The sequence below is a fragment of the Anomaloglossus baeobatrachus genome, chromosome 1 (genome assembly GCF_048569485.1).
Source record: "Anomaloglossus baeobatrachus isolate aAnoBae1 chromosome 1, aAnoBae1.hap1, whole genome shotgun sequence".
NCBI lineage: Eukaryota > Metazoa > Chordata > Amphibia > Anura > Aromobatidae > Anomaloglossus > Anomaloglossus baeobatrachus.
Window position 1 is genome coordinate 467,190,455 of NC_134353.1, and position 22,004 is coordinate 467,212,458.

General features: G+C 50.3%; 2 protein-coding genes across 4 annotated transcripts in view; one reads left to right on the forward strand and one right to left on the reverse strand.

Annotated features, from left to right (window-relative positions):
- The window catches only part of LOC142243036 (uncharacterized), a 129,397-nt gene extending 117,247 nt beyond the window's left edge, over positions 1-12,150 (reverse strand). For all 3 annotated transcript variants that reach the window (XR_012724297.1, XM_075314546.1, XM_075314557.1), the window contains exons 1-2: positions 12,076-12,150; positions 8,606-8,695 (exon numbers count right to left, since the gene is read on the reverse strand). Coding sequence is in view for 2 of the 3 variants with exons in the window: in XM_075314546.1 (XP_075170661.1) it covers positions 8,606-8,676 (71 nt within the window). In the remaining variant the exon portion in view is untranslated. The remainder of the gene's footprint in view (positions 1-8,605; positions 8,696-12,075) is intronic.
- A 97-nt stretch (positions 12,151-12,247) lies between these two features.
- POLR2E (RNA polymerase II, I and III subunit E) overlaps positions 12,248-22,004 on the forward strand; it is a 40,660-nt gene continuing 30,903 nt past the window's right edge. Inside the window, exon 1 of the mRNA XM_075314602.1 lies at positions 12,248-12,353. Coding sequence (XP_075170717.1) covers positions 12,297-12,353 — 57 coding nt within the window. The 5' untranslated portion in view covers positions 12,248-12,296. The remainder of the gene's footprint in view (positions 12,354-22,004) is intronic.

Genomic DNA, 22,004 nt, shown 5'->3' on the forward strand with positions numbered 1-22,004 from the left:
GAAGCAGAGAGTGACCGTATCTCCTGTTTACAACTGTATAGCTGTGATCAGCAGATAGGGAATAGCGATCAGATTGCTGACCGCTATAGCCTCCTAAGGGGACTAGTAAAATTAAAAAAAAAAAAACCCTAAAAGTTCAACTCACTCCCCTTTCGCCCCATTGAAAATTAAAGGGTTAAAAAAAATTTTAAAAAAAAACATACATACATTTGGTATCGCCGCGTTCAGAAACGCCCGATCTATCAAAATATAAAATCAATTAATCTGATCAGTAAACAACGTAGCGTTAAAAAAAAATTCCAAACGACAAAATAACTTTTTTTGTCGCCACAACTTTTGCACAAAATGCAATAACAGGCGATCAAAACGTAGCATCTGCGCAAAAATGGTACAGTTAAAAACGTCAGCTCAAGATGCAAAAAATAAGCCGTCACTGAGCCATAAATCCCAAAAAATGAGAAAGCTACGGGTCACGGAATATAGCGTAAAACGTGCGCCACTTTTTTGGGACAAAATTCCGATTTTTTTTAACCCCTTATGTAAAAGTAAACCTATACATGTTTGGTGTCTACGAAGTCGCACTGACCTGAGGCATCACACTCACACATCAGTTTTACCACATAGTGAACACAGTGAATAAAATATGTCAAAAGCAATAGTGCCATCGTACTTTTTTTGCAATTTTTCTGCATTTGGAATTTTTTTGCCATTTTCCAGTACACTGTATGGTAAAACTTATGGTTTCATTTAAAAGTACAGCTCGTTCCGCAAAAAATGAGCCCTCACATGACCATATTGACTGAAAAATAAAAAAAAGTTACGTCTCTCATAAGAAGAATGGCGGGAAAAACGGAAAGCGAAAAATCGGCCGGTCGTGAAGGGGTTAAACCACTTAGTGTCTTTGAAAACCTGAAGCTGTTAAAAGAAGCTAAATAATACTGAAGGTGTGCGCAGCAAGTGCTGATCTTCATTCCTATAGAGTTTAGCAGTTTTTCAAGTGTGTTACAGAGTAGATCGGCCTTACACAGATGTCATGTACACAGGTACACAGACTCATAGTTTTACGTTATCAGTAAGGGGCGCAACCACTTAAAGTGCCTAGGGCAGCACGAAGGCCAAATACAGCCCTGATCCCAACTGTGAAACACGGTGGTGGCATCATCATATTATGGGGTTGTTTTGCTGCAGGAGGGACTGGTGCACTTCACAAAATAGATGGCCTCATGAAGAAAGAAGATTATCTGGCAATACTGAAGCAACATCTCAAGACATCAGCCAGGAACTTAAATCTTGGACTGAAATAGGTCTTCCAAATGGACAATGACCCGAAGCATTCTGCCAAACTGGTTACAAAGTCAATGTTTTGGAGTGGCCATCACAAAACCCTGATCTCAATCCTATTGAAAATGTATGGGCAAAGCTGAAAAGGCCGATGTGAGCAAGGAGACCTACAAACATAGCTCAGTTACACCAGTTCTATCAGGAGAATGGGCACAAATTCCTACCAACTATTGTGAGAAGCTTGTGGAAGGAGATCCAAAACGTTTGACCCAAGTCATCCAGTTTAAGGGCAATGGTACCAAATACTAAGGAAATGGATGGAAACTTTTGACATTGCAGAAAGTAATAAAAATACATTAAAACATTCTGTCTCTCATTATTCTTGCATTTGGCAAATATAAATAATTTTGTTCCTAATTGACCTAAAACAGGAAATGATCATTCTAATTTCATGTCAGATAATGAGAAAAACATGCAGATGTGTCTTTTTAGATAATGTATGTAAACTTTTGGTTTCAACTGTAGATATAAAAATAAAACTCCCCAAAAGTGATACCATTTTAAAAACTGCACCCCTAAAATACTTCAAAATTGCTGTCAGGAAAATGTTTAACTCTTAAAAAGGTACTACAGAGGAATTAATGTAAAGCGTAAAAAAAAATGTATTTCTTACTCATAAAATGTTGCTTTAGTCCCACTTTTTTTTCACTTTTAGAAGGGATAGCACAAGAAAATGGACCCCACAAATAGTTATCCAGTTTCTTATGAGCTCATTGATATCCCACAAGTGGTCAGAAACCTCGGTTTGGATAAATGCGAGGGCTCAGAACGGAAGGAGCAACATTGGAATTTTGGAACACACAGTTAGCTGAAATAGATTGGGGGCACCATGTCGCATTTGCAGGGCCCCTAAGGAACCTAAACAGCAGAAACTCCCCCACAAGTGACCCCATTCTGGAAACTAGACTCCTCAAGGCTTCTATCTAGGGGTATAGTGAGCAGTTTGAAGCCAAAGCTACTACACACAATCTGTTAACATTAGGTCATCATGGTACAAGTTTTCATATATTTTTTTTTTTTTTTTTCACAAAAATGTTGCTTTAGTGTCAAATTTCTCTTTTTTTTTTTACAAGAGGTAACACCAAGAAGTGGACCCCACAGTTTGTTACCCACTTTTTTCTGAGTGCGGCAACACCTCACACGTAGTCAAAAGAATCTGTTTGTACAAACGGTAGGCCTCAGAAGGAGCAACATTTGGTATTTGGAATGTAAAATTTGGCTGTCTTCTTTGCAGATCCCCTGAGATAACAAAACTGCAGAAACCCCCACAAGTGACCCCATTTTGGAAACTTCACTATGTAAGGAATTCATCTAGGGGTGTAGTGATTATTTGAAACCCACAGGTGCATTACAGAATTATTTTAAAACATTCAGACGTTGAAATATAACATTTTAGTGATAAAATTATAACTTTTTTATTAGTTGCAAAGTTATCAGTTACGCAAGGGTTAAAAGGTGAAAATGGACCCCACAATTTATGGCGCAATTTCTCCCGAAAGCGGTGATGCCCCATATGTCATCAGAAACTACTGTCTGGCCACATAGCAATGCTGAGCAGGAAGGAGCGCTATTCGGCTTTTGGAGACCAGATTTTCCTAGAATAGTTTGTGGGTGACATTTATAGAGCCCCCGAGGTGCCAGAATAGCAGAAAACCTCAGTAAAAAGAAAAAAATCCAGCACTCGTGTCCAGGAAATGTAATAAAAATTAGCTTCTTTTATTTATTCAATTTTCATAGTAAAATTGGATCATATCCACAAAGTATAAAAAATCCCCATAAAGACGAGATGGGATGACAGAGGAGTACGCGTTTCGAGCTACATGCTCTTAATCTCAATCCACATTGAATGAACAACCACATGGGGATTTAAAGGGAAGAAAGAAAAAAAAAAAAAAAAAAAAAAAAAAAAGGAGGAAAAATTTGAATTTAAGACGGATATGACACCATAGAAAGAAAAAAAACGTTTAACCATTAAGAAACATTTTTTCTGTAATGATATTGAACCTGTATGCCCCGATGAAACTAATACAGCGTGTGAATTTTTTCCTACCACCTTTTCTGAGCAAATGTCTTTGATTGTATTATGTGGCCTTTCTGATCTAGGCTCAGAATCTCAAAATCATTGTGATACACGGTTTTCAAATAGAGTTCCTAATCCAAACTACTATCCTACTCAATCTAAAACCACGAGTATGGAAGATTTCCAAAATGTTGTAGAATCTGAATTAATTAAACTGAAAAAAAGTAAAAAAAATATTAATCATAATTTGAGCATACATGAACAGACCGCCTTATCCCAGTTACAGGATAACAACAGTATCGTTATTAAAAGATCTGATAAAGGCGGTTCTGTTGTAGTTTTGGATATTGGACTCTATGAAATGGAACTAAACAAAATGCTTAGAGAAAATTCCATTTATAAAAAAATTTCTAATAATCCCATTGATGAGGTAAAAAAATGTTTATCTAGAATTCTGGAGGAGGGTGTGCAACTTGGGGTAATTTCGACAAAGCAGAGTGAATATTTAAATCCATCAACATCTATTATTCCGTTGTTCCACGCTTTGCCGAAAACGCATAAAAATCGCTTTCCTCCAGAGTTCAGACCTATTATATCAGGGATTGGTTCTATGACTGAGCATCTATCAGAATGGTTGGATTTACGTTTACAATCATTGGCACAAATCTCACCAAGCTATGTAAGAGATACTAAACACATTCTGAGTATTTTTTCTAATTTTTCATGGAAAGAAGGATACAGCTGGCTAACCTGTGACATTACCAGCTTGTACACTTCCATACCCCATGAATTAGCCCTCATGGCCTTGAAACATCATATGTCTGGACATAGTGGCTACTCATCTGATCTTCAAAATTTTATTTTGGATGTGACTTGGTTTTTATTAAAAAACAATTTTTTCACCTTCATGGGTAGTTACTATGTCCAGACTCAAGGCTGTGCTATGTGTGCGAAATTTTCCCCCTCCCTAGCAAATATTTATTTGTCTTGGTGGGAGGAGGGAAACATTTTTTCTGTGGACAACCCATTTTCACATAATATTGCAATATTCCTCCGTTATATTGATGACGTGATCATTGTGTGGAAAGGGGAGGATGAGGAGATTGTAGATTTCATGACATATCTAAATAACAACCCCTACAATCTTGGGTTTACATATGAACATCATAAAGAACAAATTACATTTTTGGATGTTATTTTTTCATCTAAACCTGGGAATGAGGGTGTAACTTGCAGTTTATTTAGAAAGCCGACAGCAGGGAATTCCCTGCTCCACGCTAATAGCTGTCATCCAAAACATTCCCACAGGAGAGTTCATACGGGCAAGGAGGTGTTGCTCATCAGAGGAAGCATATGTGAAAGAATGTAGGATCATTAGGGAAAGGTTTCTCTGTCGGGGTTTCTCTGATGCGATTATTTCCAAAGCTAAAGCACGTGCAGATTCTAAAACCAGAGATCAGTATCTATTGAACAAACAAATGGACCTCACACATAAACAGCCATCAATTGTATTTTCCACTAAATATAGTACGGATTTTTATTCTATTGTCAACATCATTAAGAAATATCTCCCTATACTCAGTACGGATGATACCGTTAAAAATATTCTTGAGGAGGGAATAAAATTTGTCTCTAAACGTAACAACACTATTGCCTCTATGATCTCTCCCAGTGACCATACAAATCGTAATAGAGGTGGTGTGTATAATTGGCTATCTGTTACGGGCTCATATAGGTGTGGACAGAAGGTATGCGGCTTGTGCAAATATATGCCTAACACGAAAAAAATTGTATCTAGTGTAACGAAAAAAGAATATAATATCAATTCTTTTATAAACTGTAGTACAACTCATGCCGTGTATCTCATTACATGCGATACATGTAATATTCAGTATATTGGAAGCACTGGCCGTAGCCTTAGGAAAAGGATTTCAGAACACCTATATGATGCTTGTAACAGAAGTAGCAGAAGCCCTTCAGGTGCTTCACAACACTTTATCTCTGTTCACGGTGGCTGCACAAACAGCTGCCGTGTGAATGCTATTGAGAAAATTGTGTTACCACATAGAGGGGGTGATATCACAAAAATCATGCGCAAGAAGGAGGCAAAATGGATTTTCTTGATGGAGACTAGAGCCCCTCAAGGCATGAATTTAAGAGATGAATTAAGAAATATATATTAATGCATTTGAAATTGGTACACGGCTTTGATAAAATGAAATGATGGGTTTTTTTTTTCTTTTTTTCTATACAAAGGATTTTATATATATATTCCTTATATGTACAATGTCGATAAAGATTTATAATATAAAATATATAAGGATGCACTTGTATGTCTATAATACATTTGATACATGTGTTTTGTCACTTTGCATATTTTTACTGCAGATCGTCCCTTCTCTATATGTATATATGGGGTTGCTATTCATACAATGTACTTAGTTATTCTGCTCTGTTTTTATCTGCCGCTATTTTGTTTGGTTCTGACTTTTTTTTTCTTTCTATGGTGTCATATCCGTCTTAAATTCAAATTTTTCCTCTTTTTTTTTTTTTTTCTTTCTTCCCTTTAAATCCCCATGTGGTTGTTCATTCAATGTGGATTGAGATTAAGAGCATGTAGCTCGAAACGCGTACTCCTCTGTCATCCCATCCCGTCTTTATGGGGATTTTTTATACTTTGTGGATATGATCCAATTTTACTATGAAAATTGAATAAATAAAAGAAGCTAATTTTTATTACATTTCCTGGACACGAGTGCTGGATTTTTTTCTTTTTCCTGGAGTTTCTTGGCCGGGCCGGCCTTCCCGTGCACCTGTCCTTCATTGGAGTCTCCATGTGATCTGGGTGAGCTGATTCTACCTTTCTGTTTCTCAGAAAACCTCAGTGTATTTGTAGCACCCACACCAAGCTCCTTTTCTAGATAATTACAAATATGCCAGATTAGTGCCCACTGTAGCATCCCCATATATTGTAGCGCCCCTATACATTGTGCCCTCATTATTGCGCCCCCAAACATTGTGCCCTCATATATTGTAGCGCCCACACACACATTGTAACCTCATTTTGTACCACCCCATACATTGATCCCCCATATATTGGAGCATCCCCATACATTGTGCCCCCATATATTGTGCCCTCATATATTGTAGCGCCCACACACACATTGTAACCTCATTTTGTACCACCCCATACATTGTGCCCCCATATATTGGAGCATGCCCATACATTGTGCCCCCATATATTGGAGCATGCCCATACATTGTGCCCCCATATATTGGAGCATGCCCATACATTGTGCCCCCATATATTGGAGCATCCCCATACATTGTGCCCCCATATATTGGAGCATGCCCATACATTGTGCCCCCATATATTGGAGCATGCCCATACATTGTGCCCCCATATATTGGAGCATCCCCATACATTGTGCCCCCATATATTGGAGCATCCCCATACATTGTGCCCCCATATATTGGAGCATCCCCATACATTGTGCCCCCATATATTGGAGCATCCCCATACATTGTGCCCCCATATATTGGAGCATCCCCATACATTGTTCCCCCATATATTGGAGCATCCCCATACATTGTTCCCCCATATATAGGAGCATCCCCATACATTGTTCCCCCATATATTGGAGCATCCCCATACATTGTGCCCCCATATATTGGAGCATCTCTATACATTGTGCCCCCATATATTGGAGCATGCCCATACATTGTGCCCCCATATATTGGAACATCCCCATACATTGTGTCCCCATATATTGGAGCATACCCATACATTGTGCCCCTATATATTGGAACATCCCCATACATTGTGTCCCCATATATTGGAGGATGCCCATACATTGTGCCCCCATATATTGGAGCATGCCCATACATTGTGCCCCCATATATTGGAGCATCCCCATACATTGTACCCCCATATATTGGAGCATGCCCATACATTGTGCCTCCATATACTGGAGCATGCCCATACATTGTGCCCCCATATATTGGAGCATGCCCATACATTGTGTCCCCATATATTGTAGCATCTCTATACATTGTGCCCAGCTTCTGCTTCCAGAGACACACATCCCGTAAATTGCCAATTGGGCGCTCCTCACTACAATAATGCCCCACACACGGTTGCTTACTGCAGTTTAGGCACAGGGGGCTCAGAGGAAGGGGGGCATTTAGAATTAGGAGTGCAGACATGAGTGGATTTTATTTGGGGGGTGGAAGCCATGTTCCAGTCTTTCATCTACCAGTATTGTGGGACCCCCGATATTTCCAGTGACAGACCTCAGTGGGGGCTTGATTTGTGTGGGATAAGTTAGGGGTTTTATTGGTAACATTTTGGGGTACATAACATGTTTTGATCACTTTCAGTATAAGGCTGGGATCATAGTCTTGTGTTCTGCGCTGAGCACTCACGTTGGGGTTTCCAGGTAAATACCAAAAAAAATGTGATTCAGACGAAACCCCCATGGAACCACAAACTATAAATGATGTAGATGGAGACACTTCGTACTCCGTTTGACATCTGTTTTGCTGGTATCCATAGATCTGTGGTCATCCACATTAGTGTGCTAAAAAGACACAAACGATGGGACATTGCCGGTCCAGAAGAGACCAGACGGAGTCCAAGTGTCTGCATCTGCCTCAGAGTGAGTGGTTTCAATAGGGGCTTTGTCTCAATTGTGGTGTAGGGTTTTTTTTACTTTTTAATATTATATTTAACATTTTTTTACTTTTTCACTTAGTCCCACTGTGGGACATGCATATTTGTTTTTTATTTTGCTCACTGGTCTTATGCATTGCAGGACTCGTGCCTTGCAGTAGTGGAGACCTGTCAATAACATACTGACACAGCCTGTTAGACCTTGCTTATAGCAGGATGTAACAGGCCACTGCACTCTGGGATCATCTAATCACCTCAGAGTACCATGGCAATCATCAGCACCCATGATTATGATTGTGGTTTCAAAAGAGATCTTTTAACCCCCCTTTTCATCACTATTGAGATTGACACCGGTATTTAAGGGGTTAATCATCCCTGATGGGTTCCTAAACCAGTCGGGGACGATGTAATGTACTTCTGTCACCAGCGGGACCTTTCCTGTAGGGGGGCTATTTACTCATGAGATGAGGAAATAAAGTCCCTGCATGGTTAATGCGTGTTGGCGGTTATTAAGGGGTTAATTGTGTTGCTACACGTTCTTTGCACACATAGGAATATAAATACGTGGTTACCTGAAGAATTGCTTCCCACATCCTTTGACAAAATGGTTATTGCACCCATATGCCACACACGTCATCGGCATACTGGTGTGATCTGTACACCTGGGGATAGAAGGAAATACTCTCAGTGTAGTGGTCGTTACACTTTTACCGTCTCCATCGGGGGCGTAACTACCACGGTCGCAGGGGTCGCCATTGCGAGTGGGCCCGGCAGGTTAGGGGCCAGCGGCCGCCCAGCAGATCAGCAGCCAGCTCCTTTCAATGAGAGGGGAGCTGCGCTGATCTGTCACAGACCACGCGGCCGCTATATGACCCGGTGCCGCCGCCGTTGACACCGGGCCCCCCTTCCCGGTGTCAGCGGCAGTGGCACAGGGCCCCCATCATTGCGCACAGCATTGATAAAGCATAGAGCGGCCGGCACCGCTCTATGCATTATCATTCTCCCCCCGTACCTGTGCGGTGACGTCACTCCTGTGCGACTGCTGTGCTGAGAGCACAGAGTGCAGGACGGGAGGACGCCGACTGCAACAGCGGGGGAACAAGGAGAGAATACTTGTTTTTTTTATATAAATTAGTAAGTACACGGTGGCCAGAGGCCTGAAGGGCTGCATTATACATGGAGGCCTGGGGAGGCTGGCTGCATTATTATACATGGAGGCCTGGGGAGGCTGGCTGCATTATTATACATGGAGGCCTGGGGAGGCTGGCTGCATTATTATACATGGAGGTCTGGGGAGGCTGGCTGTATTATTATACATGGAGGCCTGGAGAGGCTGGCTGCATTATTATACATGGAGGTCTGGGGAGGCTGGCTGTATTATTATACATGGAGGTCTGGGGAGGCTGGCTGCATTATTATACATGGAGGCCTGGAGAGGCTGGCTGCATTATTATACATGGAGGCCTGGGGAGGCTGGCTGCATTATTATACATGGAGGTCTGGGGAGGCTGGCTGTATTATTATACATGGAGGCCTGGGGAGGCTGGCTGCATTATTATACATGGAGGCCTGGGGAGGCTGGCTGCATTATTATACATGGAGGCCTGGGGAGGCTGGTTGCATTATTATACATGGAGGCCTGGGGAGGCTGGCTGCATTATTATACATGGAGGCCTGGGGAGGCTGGCTGCATTATTATACATGGAGGCCTGGGGAGGCTGGCTGCATTATTATACATGGAGGCCTGGGGAGGCTGGCTGCATTATTATACATGGAGGCCTGGGGAGGCTGGCTGCATTATTATACATGGAGGCCTGGGGGACTGCATTATTATACATGGAGGCCTGGGGGGCTGCATTATTATACATGGAGGCCTGGGGGGCTGCATTATTATACATGGAGGCCTGGGGGGCTGCATTATTATACATGGAGGCCTGGGGGGCTGCATTATTATACATGGAGGCCTGGGGGGCTGCATTATTATACATGGAGGCCTGGGGGACTGCATTATTATACATGGAGGCCTGGGGGGCTGCATTATTATACATGGAGGCCTGGGGGGCTGCATTATTATACATGGAGGCCTGGGGGGCTGCATTATTATACATGGAGGCCTGGGGGGCTGCATTATTATACATGGAGGCCTGGGGGGCTGCATTATTATACATGGAGGCCTGGGGGACTGCATTATTATACATGGAGGCCTGGGGGGCTGCATTATTATACATGGAGGCCTGGGGGACTGCATTATTATACATGGAGGCCTGGGGGGCTGCATTATTATACATGGAGGCCTGGGGGGCTGCATTATTATACATGGAGGCCTGGGGGGCTGCATTATTATACATGGAGGCCTGGGGGGCTGCATTATTATACATGGAGGCCTGGGGGGCTGCATTATTATACATGGAGGCCTGGGGGGCTGCATTATTATACATGGAGGCCTGGGGGGCTGCATTATTATACATGGAGGCCTGGGGGGCTGCATTATTATACATGGAGGCCTGGGGGACTGCATTATTATACATGGAGGCCTGGGGGGCTGCATTATTATACATGGAGGCCTGGGGGGCTGCATTATACAACATGAAAAACACCTTCTACATGGACTAGGGGTGCATTATACATAGAGGAGTATGGGGCTGCATTATACATGGAGGTCTGTAGGGCTGCATAATACAAAATAAAGGACACCTTATACATGGAATATAGGGATGCATTATGCATGGAGGAGTGTGGGGCTGCATAGTACAATATGAAGTTTTATGGGGTTACGTTTATTATTCATATAGGACTATGGGGGCTACATTATGATATACGGAGGACTATGGAGCCTACCTTATACATGGACGATGGGGGTGCATTATAAAACAAGGAGGCCTACGTGGTGCAGTTTAATATATGGAGTATTATGGGGTGAATTATAATATATGGAGAATTACGGGGTGAATTATAATACATGGAGGACTATGGGAAATTCATTATAATTGGAGGGCTACTTTATACATGGAGGATTATGGGGGTGAATTATAATATATGGAGGACTGTTGTGCAGTATAATATATGGAGGACTATGGGGTGCAGTATTATATATTGAGTACTATGGGGTGAATTATAATATTTGGAGAACTATGGGAAATGCATTATAATACATTGAGGACTATGGAGCTTCTAATATATGAAGAGTTATGTGGGACCCTTTATACTATATGGAAGGCTATGTGGGGGCCATTATAATATTTGGAGAAGTATATACAAGGGGGGACAAAGATACAAGCATGGGATGGGAACGTTTTGTGCCGAGAGAAAAAGGCTCTTTCTCTCAGCACCCAGCTTTCCCATGCTCTGCTGTACATCTCTCAGCACCCAGCTTTCCCATGCTCTGCTATACATCTCTCAGCACCCAGCTTTCCCATGCTCTGCTATACATCTCTCAGCACCCAGCTTTCCCATGCTCTGCTATACATCTCTCAGCACCCAGCTTTCCCATGCTCTGCTATACATCTCTCAGCACCCAGCTTTCCCATGCTCTGATGTGGGAAAGCAGGGTACTGAGGGAAAGATGTATAGCAGAGCATGGGAAAGCTGGGTGCCGAGGACAAGATGGATATCAGAACAGAGGAAAGTTGAGTGCTGAACAAGCCAAGTGTCAGTGTCCCATGCCCCCAAGTCTCAGTGTATGTGGAGAGGGAGGGGGGGGGCCCTGGTCTGAACTTTGCACTGAGGCCCATCAAACTCTAGTTACGCCACTGGTCTCCATGGTTACAGACCACAAACAAGTCAGCTTCCCGTGTTAACCCTTCCATACACCATCTCCCCCGCAGTCTATAGGGAAAGATGTGTCTATACACTTGTACCACATAGAATCTCAGCACATCAGTCATAAGCAGTTGTACTGAAAGAAATGGCGATGGAACTCAGCGGGGGGCTACCAGGGCCGGTAGCTGTAGTGAGCCCTGTGGACGTGCCTACCAGGAAAATGGCAGCCGACCACCTGTACTGGCGACATTTCCTGCACAGAGTCAGCGTTGGTCATACTCACCATTACAGCCCAGCGTAATGTTGTACGATACGGGTCATCTGTGGGGCTCAACACTGAAGACTCCTGAGTGCTGGAAAGCAGATCATATGGAGGTGAAAACAGGCAAAATCAGGGCCAGCTGTGCGCCAGGAAGGGCCCTGCGCTGCAGACAGGCAGTACACTGGACACCTACATCAGAGAAGACCTCGTGGTGAGAGGAGGCAGCGGTAACAGGAGCAGACATGGATGACGAGGAGGAGACGTACCGGCTGTGGAAGATCCGGAAGACCATCATGCAGGTAGGATGGGGGGTATAGCCGAGAGCTGCCCCCTGTAAGGCCAGGACATCGCAGAGCATGTGACAGCACCATGGCCAGCCTGGCTGATCACAGGGAGCAAGAGCGTGCACTGTAGCCGGGACTTCTGAGGTTCCAGTTAACCCATCAGTATCAGCGGTCTGATGGCAGTGTGCACCTCGGTCTGATGGCAGTGTACACGGCGGTCTGATGGCAGTGTACACCGCGGTCTGATGGCAGTGTACACGGCGGTCTGATGGCAGTGTACTCCGCGGTCTGATGGCAGTGTGCACGGCGGTCTGATGGCAGTGTGCACGGCGGTCTGATGGCAGTGTACTCCGCGGTCTGATGGCAGTGTACTCCGCGGTCTGATGGCAGTGTACTCCGCGGTCTGATGGCAGTGTACACCTCGGTCTGATGGCAGTGTGCACGGCGGTCTGATGGCAGTGTACACGGCGGTCTGATGGCAGTGTACACGGCGGTCTGATGGCAGTGTACTCCGCGGTCTGATGGCAGTGTACTCCGCGGTCTGATGGCAGTGTACACCTCGGTCTGATGGCAGTGTGCACGGCGGTCTGATGGCAGTGTGCACGGCGGTCTGATGGCAGTGTACTCCGCGGTCTGATGGCAGTGTACTCCGCGGTCTGATGGCAGTGTACTCCGCGGTCTGATGGCAGTGTACTCCGCGGTCTGATGGCAGTGTACTCCGCGGTCTGATGGCAGTGTACTCCGCGGTCTGATGGCAGTGTACTCCGCGGTCTGATGGCAGTGTACACCTCGGTCTGATGGCAGTGTGCACCTCGGTCTGATGGCAGTGTACACGGCGGTCTGATGGCAGTGTACACGGCGGTCTGATGGCAGTGTACACCGCGGTCTGATGGCAGTGTACTCCGCGGTCTGATGGCAGTGTACTCCGCGGTCTGATGGCAGTGTACACCTCGGTCTGATGGCAGTGTGCACGGCGGTCTGATGGCAGTGTACTCCGCGGTCTGATGGCAGTGTACTCCGCGGTCTGATGGCAGTGTACTCCGCGGTCTGATGGCAGTGTACACCTCGGTCTGATGGCAGTGTACTCCGCGGTCTGATGGCAGTGTGCACGGCGGTCTGATGGCAGTGTACACCGCGGTCTGATGGCAGTGTACACGGCGGTCTGATGGCAGTGTGCACGGCGGTCTGATGGCAGTGTGCACGGCGGTCTGATGGCAGTGTACACGGCGGTCTGATGGCAGTGTACACCGCGGTCTGATGGCAGTGTGCACGGCGGTCTGATGGCAGTGTGCACGGCGGTCTGATGGCAGTGTACACCGCGGTCTGATGGCAGTGTACACGGCGGTCTGATGGCAGTGTACTCCGCGGTCTGATGGCAGTGTGCACGGCGGTCTGATGGCAGTGTGCACGGCGGTCTGATGGCAGTGTACACCGCGGTCTGATGGCAGTGTACTCCGCGGTCTGATGGCAGTGTACTCCGCGGTCTGATGGCAGTGTACTCCGCGGTCTGATGGCAGTGTACACCTCGGTCTGATGGCAGTGTGCACGGCGGTCTGATGGCAGTGTACACGGCGGTCTGATGGCAGTGTACACCGCGGTCTGATGGCAGTGTACTCCGCGGTCTGATGGCAGTGTACTCCGCGGTCTGATGGCAGTGTACACCTCGGTCTGATGGCAGTGTGCACGGCGGTCTGATGGCAGTGTACTCCGCGGTCTGATGGCAGTGTACTCCGCGGTCTGATGGCAGTGTACACCTCGGTCTGATGGCAGTGTACTCCGCGGTCTGATGGCAGTGTACTCCGCGGTCTGATGGCAGTGTACTCCGCGGTCTGATGGCAGTGTACTCCGCGGTCTGATGGCAGTGTACACCTCGGTCTGATGGCAGTGTGCACCTCGGTCTGATGGCAGTGTACACGGCGGTCTGATGGCAGTGTACACGGCGGTCTGATGGCAGTGTACACCGCGGTCTGATGGCAGTGTACTCCGCGGTCTGATGGCAGTGTACTCCGCGGTCTGATGGCAGTGTACACCTCGGTCTGATGGCAGTGTGCACGGCGGTCTGATGGCAGTGTACTCCGCGGTCTGATGGCAGTGTACTCCGCGGTCTGATGGCAGTGTACACCTCGGTCTGATGGCAGTGTACTCCGCGGTCTGATGGCAGTGTGCACGGCGGTCTGATGGCAGTGTACACCGCGGTCTGATGGCAGTGTACACGGCGGTCTGATGGCAGTGTGCACGGCGGTCTGATGGCAGTGTGCACGGCGGTCTGATGGCAGTGTACACGGGGGTCTGATGGCAGTGTACACGGGGGTCTGATGGCAGTGTGCACGGCGGTCTGATGGCAGTGTACACCTCGGTCTGATGGCAGTGTACTCCGCGGTCTGATGGCAGTGTGCACGGCGGTCTGATGGCAGTGTACACCGCGGTCTGATGGCAGTGTACACGGCGGTCTGATGGCAGTGTGCACGGCGGTCTGATGGCAGTGTGCACGGCGGTCTGATGGCAGTGTACACGGGGGTCTGATGGCAGTGTACACCGCGGTCTGATGGCAGTGTGCACGGCGGTCTGATGGCAGTGTGCACGGCGGTCTGATGGCAGTGTGCACCGCGGTCTGATGGCAGTGTACACGGCGGTCTGATGGCAGTGTGCACGGCGGTCTGATGGCAGTGTGCACGGCGGTCTGATGGCAGTGTACACGGGGGTCTGATGGCAGTGTACACCGCGGTCTGATGGCAGTGTGCACGGCGGTCTGATGGCAGTGCGCACGGCGGTCTGATGGCAGTGTACTCCGCGGTCTGATGGCAGTGTACTCCGCGGTCTGATGGCAGTGTGCACGGCGGTCTGATGGCAGTGTGCACGGCGGTCTGATGGCAGTGTACACGGGGGTCTGATGGCAGTGTGCACGGCGGTCTGATGGCAGTGTGCACGGCGGTCTGATGGCAGTGTACACCTCGGTCTGATGGCAGTGTGCACGGCGGTCTGATGGCAGTGTACTCCGCGGTCTGATGGCAGTGTGCACGGCGGTCTGATGGCAGTGTACACCGCGGTCTGATGGCAGTGTACACGGCGGTCTGATGGCAGTGTGCACGGCGGTCTGATGGCAGTGTGCACGGCGGTCTGATGGCAGTGTACACGGGGGTCTGATGGCAGTGTACACCGCGGTCTGATGGCAGTGTGCACGGCGGTCTGATGGCAGTGTACACGGCGGTCTGATGGCAGTGTACACGGCGGTCTGATGGCAGTGTACACGGCGGTCTGATGGCAGTGTACACGGCGGTCTGATGGCAGTGTACTCCGCGGTCTGATGGCAGTGTACTCCGCGGTCTGATGGCAGTGTGCACGGCGGTCTGATGGCAGTGTACTCCGCGGTCTGATGGCAGTGTACACGGCGGTCTGATGGCAGTGTACACGGCGGTCTGATGGCCGTGTACACGGCGGTCTGATGGCAGTGCGCACGGCGGTCTGATGGCAGTGCGCACGGCGGTCTGATGGCAGTGCGCACGGCGGTCTGATGGCAGTGCGCACGGCGGTCTGATGGCAGTGCGCACGGCGGTCTGATGGCAGTGCGCACGGCGGTCTGATGGCAGTGTACACCGCGGTCTGATGGCAGTGTACTCCGCGGTCTGATGGCAGTGTACTCCGCGGTCTGATGGCAGTGTGCACGGCGGTCTGATGGCAGTGTGCACGGCGGTCTGATGGCAGTGTACACGGGGGTCTGATGGCAGTGTGCACGGCGGTCTGATGGCAGTGTGCACGGCGGTCTGATGGCAGTGTACACCTCGGTCTGATGGCAGTGTGCACGGCGGTCTGATGGCAGTGTACTCCGCGGTCTGATGGCAGTGTGCACGGCGGTCTGATGGCAGTGTACACCGCGGTCTGATGGCAGTGTACACGGCGGTCTGATGGCAGTGTGCACGGCGGTCTGATGGCAGTGTGCACGGCGGTCTGATGGCAGTGTGCACGGCGGTCTGATGGCAGTGTGCACGGCGGTCTGATGGCAGTGTGCACGGCGGTCTGATGGCAGTGTGCACGGCGGTCTGATGGCAGTGTACACGGGGGTCTGATGGCAGTGTACACCGCGGTCTGATGGCAGTGTGCACGGCGGTCTGATGGCAGTGTACACGGCGGTCTGATGGCAGTGTACACGGCGGTCTGATGGCAGTGTACACGGCGGTTTGATGGCAGTGTACACGGCGGTCTGATGGCAGTGTACACGGCGGTCTGATGGCAGTGTACTCCGCGGTCTGATGGCAGTGTACTCCGCGGTCTGATGGCAGTGTACTCCGCGGTCTGATGGCAGTGTACTCCGCGGTCTGATGGCAGTGTACTCCGCGGTCTGATGGCAGTGTACTCCGCGGTCTGATGGCAGTGTACTCCGCGGTCTGATGGCAGTGCACACGGCGGTCTGATGGCAGTGCGCACGGCGGTCTGATGGCAGTGCGCACGGCGGTCTGATGGCAGTGCGCACGGCGGTCTGATGGCAGTGCGCACGGCGGTCTGATGGCAGTGCGCACGGCGGTCTGATGGCAGTGCGCACGGCGGTCTGATGGCAGTGCGCACGGCGGTCTGATGGCAGTGCGCACGGCGGTCTGATGGCAGTGCGCACGGCGGTCTGATGGCAGTGCGCACGGCGGTCTGATGGCAGTGCGCACGGCGGTCTGATGGCAGTGCGCACGGCGGTCTGATGGCAGTGCGCACGGCGGTCTGATGGCAGTGCGCACGGCGGTCTGATGGCAGTGCGCACGGCGGTCTGATGGCAGTGCGCACGGCGGTCTGATGGCAGTGCGCACGGCGGTCTGATGGCAGTGCGCACGGCGGTCTGATGGCAGTGCGCACGGCGGTCTGATGGCAGTGTGCACGGCGGTCTGATGGCAGTGTGCACGGCGGTCTGATGGCAGTGTGCACGGCGGTCTGATGGCAGTGTGCACGGCGGTCTGATGGCAGTGTACACGGGGGTCTGATGGCAGTGTACACGGCGGTCTGATGGCAGTGTGCACGGCGGTCTGATGGCAGTGTACAGTTTTACACGGCGGTCTGATGGCAGTGTGCACGGCGGTCTGATGGCAGTGTGCACGGCGGTCTGATGGCAGTGTGCACGGCGGTCTGATGGCAGTGTGCACGGCGGTCTGATGGCAGTGTACACGGGGGTCTGATGGCAGTGTACACGGCGGTCTGATGGCAGTGTGCACGGCGGTCTGATGGCAGTGTGCACGGCGGTCTGATGGCAGTGTGCACGGCGGTCTGATGGCAGTGTACACCGCGGTCTGATGGCAGTGTACTCCGCGGTCTGATGGCAGTGTGCACGGCGGTCTGATGGCAGTGTACTCCGCGGTCTGATGGCAGTGTACACGGCGGTCTGATGGCAGTGTACACGGCGGTCTGATGGCAGTGTACACCGCGGTCTGATGGCAGTGTACTCCGCGGTCTGATGGCAGTGTGCACGGCGGTCTGATGGCAGTGTACTCCGCGGTCTGATGGCAGTGTACTCCGCGGTCTGATGGCAGTGTACACGGCGGTCTGATGGCAGTGTACACGGCGGTCTGATGGCAGTGCGCACGGCGGTCTGATGGCAGTGCGCACGGCGGTCTGATGGCAGTGCGCACGGCGGTCTGATGGCAGTGCGCACGGCGGTCTGATGGCAGTGCGCACGGCGGTCTGATGGCAGTGCGCACGGCGGTCTGATGGCAGTGCGCACGGCGGTCTGATGGCAGTGCGCACGGCGGTCTGATGGCAGTGTACTCCGCGGTCTGATGGCAGTGTGCACGGCGGTCTGATGGCAGTGTACTCCGCGGTCTGATGGCAGTGTACTCCGCGGTCTGATGGCAGTGCACACGGCGGTCTGATGGCAGTGCGCACGGCGGTCTGATGGCAGTGCGCACGGCGGTCTGATGGCAGTGCGCACGGCGGTCTGATGGCAGTGCGCACGGCGGTCTGATGGCAGTGCGCACGGCGGTCTGATGGCAGTGCGCACGGCGGTCTGATGGCAGTGCGCACGGCGGTCTGATGGCAGTGCGCACGGCGGTCTGATGGCAGTGCGCACGGCGGTCTGATGGCAGTGTACACGGGGGTCTGATGGCAGTGTGCACGGCGGTCTGATGGCAGTGTGCACGGCGGTCTGATGGCAGTGTACACCGCGGTCTGATGGCAGTGTACACCGCGGTCTGATGGCAGTGTACTCCGCGGTCTGATGGCAGTGTACAGTTGTACACCGCGGTCTGATGGCAGTGTACACGGCGGTCTGATGGCAGTGTGCACGGCGGTCTGATGGCAGTGTACAGTTGTACACGGCGGTCTGATGGCAGTGTGCACGGCGGTCTGATGGCAGTGTACACGGGGGTCTGATGGCAGTGTACACGGGGGTCTGATGGCAGTGTACACGGGGGTCTGATGGCAGTGTACACGGCGGTCTGATGGCAGTGTACACGGGGGTCTGATGGCAGTGTACACGGCGGTCTGATGGCAGTGTGCACGGCGGTCTGATGGCAGTGTACAGTTGTACACGGCGGTCTGATGGCAGTGTGCACGGCGGTCTGATGGCAGTGTACACGGCGGTCTGATGGCAGTGTGCACGGCGGTCTGATGGCAGTGTGCACGGCGGTCTGATGGCAGTGTACACGGGGGTCTGATGGCAGTGTACACGGCGGTCTGATGGCAGTGTACACGGGGGTCTGATGGCAGTGTGCACGGCGGTCTGATGGCAGTGTGCACGGCGGTCTGATGGCAGTGTACACGGCGGTCTGATGGCAGTGTACACGGCGGTCTGATGGCAGTGTACACGGCGGTCTGATGGCAGTGTACACGGCGGTCTGATGGCAGTGTACACGGCGGTCTGATGGCAGTGTGCACGGCGGTCTGATGGCAGTGTACACCGCGGTCTGATGGCAGTGTACACGGGGGTCCGATGGCAGTGTACACGGGGGTCCGATGGCAGTGTACACGGGGGTCCGATGGCAGTGTACACGGGGGTCCGATGGCAGTGTGCACGGCGGTCTGATGGCAGTGTGCACGGCGGTCTGATGGCAGTGTGCACGGCGGTCTGATGGCAGTGTGCACGGCGGTCTGATGGCAGTGCGCACGGCGGTCTGATGGCAGTGCGCACGGCGGTCTGATGGCAGTGCGCACGGGGGTCTGATGGCAGTGCGCACGGGGGTCTGATGGCAGTGCGCACGGGGGTCTGATGGCAGTGCGCACGGCGGTCTGATGGCAGTGCGCACGGCGGTCTGATGGCAGTGCGCACGGCGGTCTGATGGCAGTGCGCACGGCGGTCTGATGGCAGTGTGCACGGCGGTCTGATGGCAGTGTGCACGGCGGTCTGATGGCAGTGTGCACGGCGGTCTGATGGCAGTGTGCACGGCGGTCCGATGGCAGTGTACACGGGGGTCCGATGGCAGTGTACACGGGGGTCTGATGGCAGTGTACACCGCGTCCAGTCTGTACAGGGAGCAGTGAGCGCCTGTAATGCTGGACCCGGTTCATGGAGACCGGAATTATCGCTCTCGGCTTGTAGGAGTCAGATGTTCCCAGTTCATGGGTGCAGGACCCGGACTGTGGGTGCGGCCCCCATCAGGAGACGCAGTGTATTTCCCCTGCGACCAAACGCTGTGTTGTACAGTACAAGCACAGTGGATGGGTTTATAGACATCACATGCCCACTGTGCTTCTCCGCAGTGTATCCGGACATGTGACGTGGCTTTCTGAGCCACAGCAAGTCAATTTATGCTGTGGAGACGCGAGTATTCTCAGCTGGGAGAACACCGCGAAAGTCCGCAGGGGCCCCACCCCTTCTGAGCACGGACGCTGCGTTCTCCTGACGGTTATTGCTAGCGGTCATCCCAAACTTCGCAGAGTTTGATACTATGATAGACAGAATTCATCGTTTGCCCAAACCAAGCTTTATCGCACAAGAGGTTCCTAGAGATTTCGCTTCTTTGCAACCAAGGAGAAATTATTGAGCTACTTAAGTGTGAAAACGACAAATCTTTTATATTTTTGGGTGTGACTTTTCAAAGACATTTACCCCAGAATTCTGGTGAAATTGCTCTAATAAATTGGGCCCTATGCATCTAAAAGAAAAAAAAAAGGGCCTCTGTCAGCGCAGGATAACAGCTTTAACCAAGCACAGACGCTCTGGACTCCTGCTGTGGCAGAAATTGTATATCCACCCTCCCACCGGCCGGTTTTACCTCCATCTCTAACCCTCTGACCATGAAGCCAGAGCCGATCAAAGACAAGGGGAGGCTGGAGATGTGTGTGAGGGTGGGAAGAAGTGATCAGCCCCACCATAATGCACTGAGCGAATGTGCTTGGTGTGCAATAAATAGATGTGCTTCTGCACCACCGCTGTACGACCTGTCTACAATCCTGGGGAGGAGGCCTCTTTCACACGTCCGTGCCTCTGGTACGTGTTTGGTGCGTTTCCTCACGTACCGGACACACGTAGACCTATGTTTTCAAATGGAGTTGGACACAGGTATGTATGGAACGGACACACGTTCCGTGCGTAAATACATACGTGTGTCCAACTCCATTTGAAAACATAGGTCTACGTGTGTTCATGTGTTTCTCACAGCAACATGTCCGTTTTCTCTCCGGCATTACGGGTGTCACACGGAACGCAAACGGACCACACGGATGTGTTCCATGTGACACGCGCCGGAGAAAAGACGTGTCTGCGAGAGAAAAAAACAAAACTTTGCTCACCTTCTCCAGCCCTGCAGTCTCTCCCGCTGCTGCCACTTGCTGCCGACCGCCGCTCATTATGCTCATTAAATATTCACTTCACTCCAGCCGGAAGCAGCAGCAGCGGGGAGACGGCAGGACCGGAGACTGAAGATCAGCACCACAGACAGCGACACCAGGGACAGGTGAGCAGAAAGTTCCCGTTCTCCGTGTGTTATCACGGATAACACACGGAGAACACACGTAGGCCATAAACACGGCTCATGGAGGGCAAAACGCACCTCTGACACGTCCGTGAAAAACGTGCGTGGTTTTTCACGAACGTGTGAAAGAGGCCTAAGGCTGGTTTCACATCAGCGGTTTTTTGCCTAACGGCAAAAAAACAAAGAACTTACCATGCCGGATCTGTTTTATTTATAGTACACCACATGCAACTGAAAGTCACCAGACCGTTATTTTACCGGATCCGGCATAAAACCGGCCCGGTGACTTGCGGTTGCATGCATTTGACTGCTGTTCTTTGCCAAATTTTGACGGATTCGGTGTTTTTTTATTTATTTTATTTATTACATATACAGGTATATATACATTGTTTGACTGTTCTCTGGACTAGTGATGGGCAGTCCGGCTCTTTTTGGTGATCCGGTTCCCATGGCTCCGCTCACCAAAAAGAGGCGGCTCATTCGGATCGTTCTCTGCTCCTTATTAAATATGTGTTCATCCCAGGTGAATACATATTTAAGATTATAGTGACGCCGCTGAAACCCCACCCACCCGTGGCTAAACCCTGCCCACTTACAAGGGACCGATTAGATTGCTAAGTGGGCGGGGTTTAGACGCGGGTGGGTGTAGTTTCAGTGGCAAAAAGAGCCATTAGTGATTTTAGTGGCTCACTTTGGTGATCCGGCTCCTGTCAGTCACAACAGGGAGCCAGATCTTTGTGTCGGATTGTTCGCGACCTACACATCACTACTCTGGACCCCATTT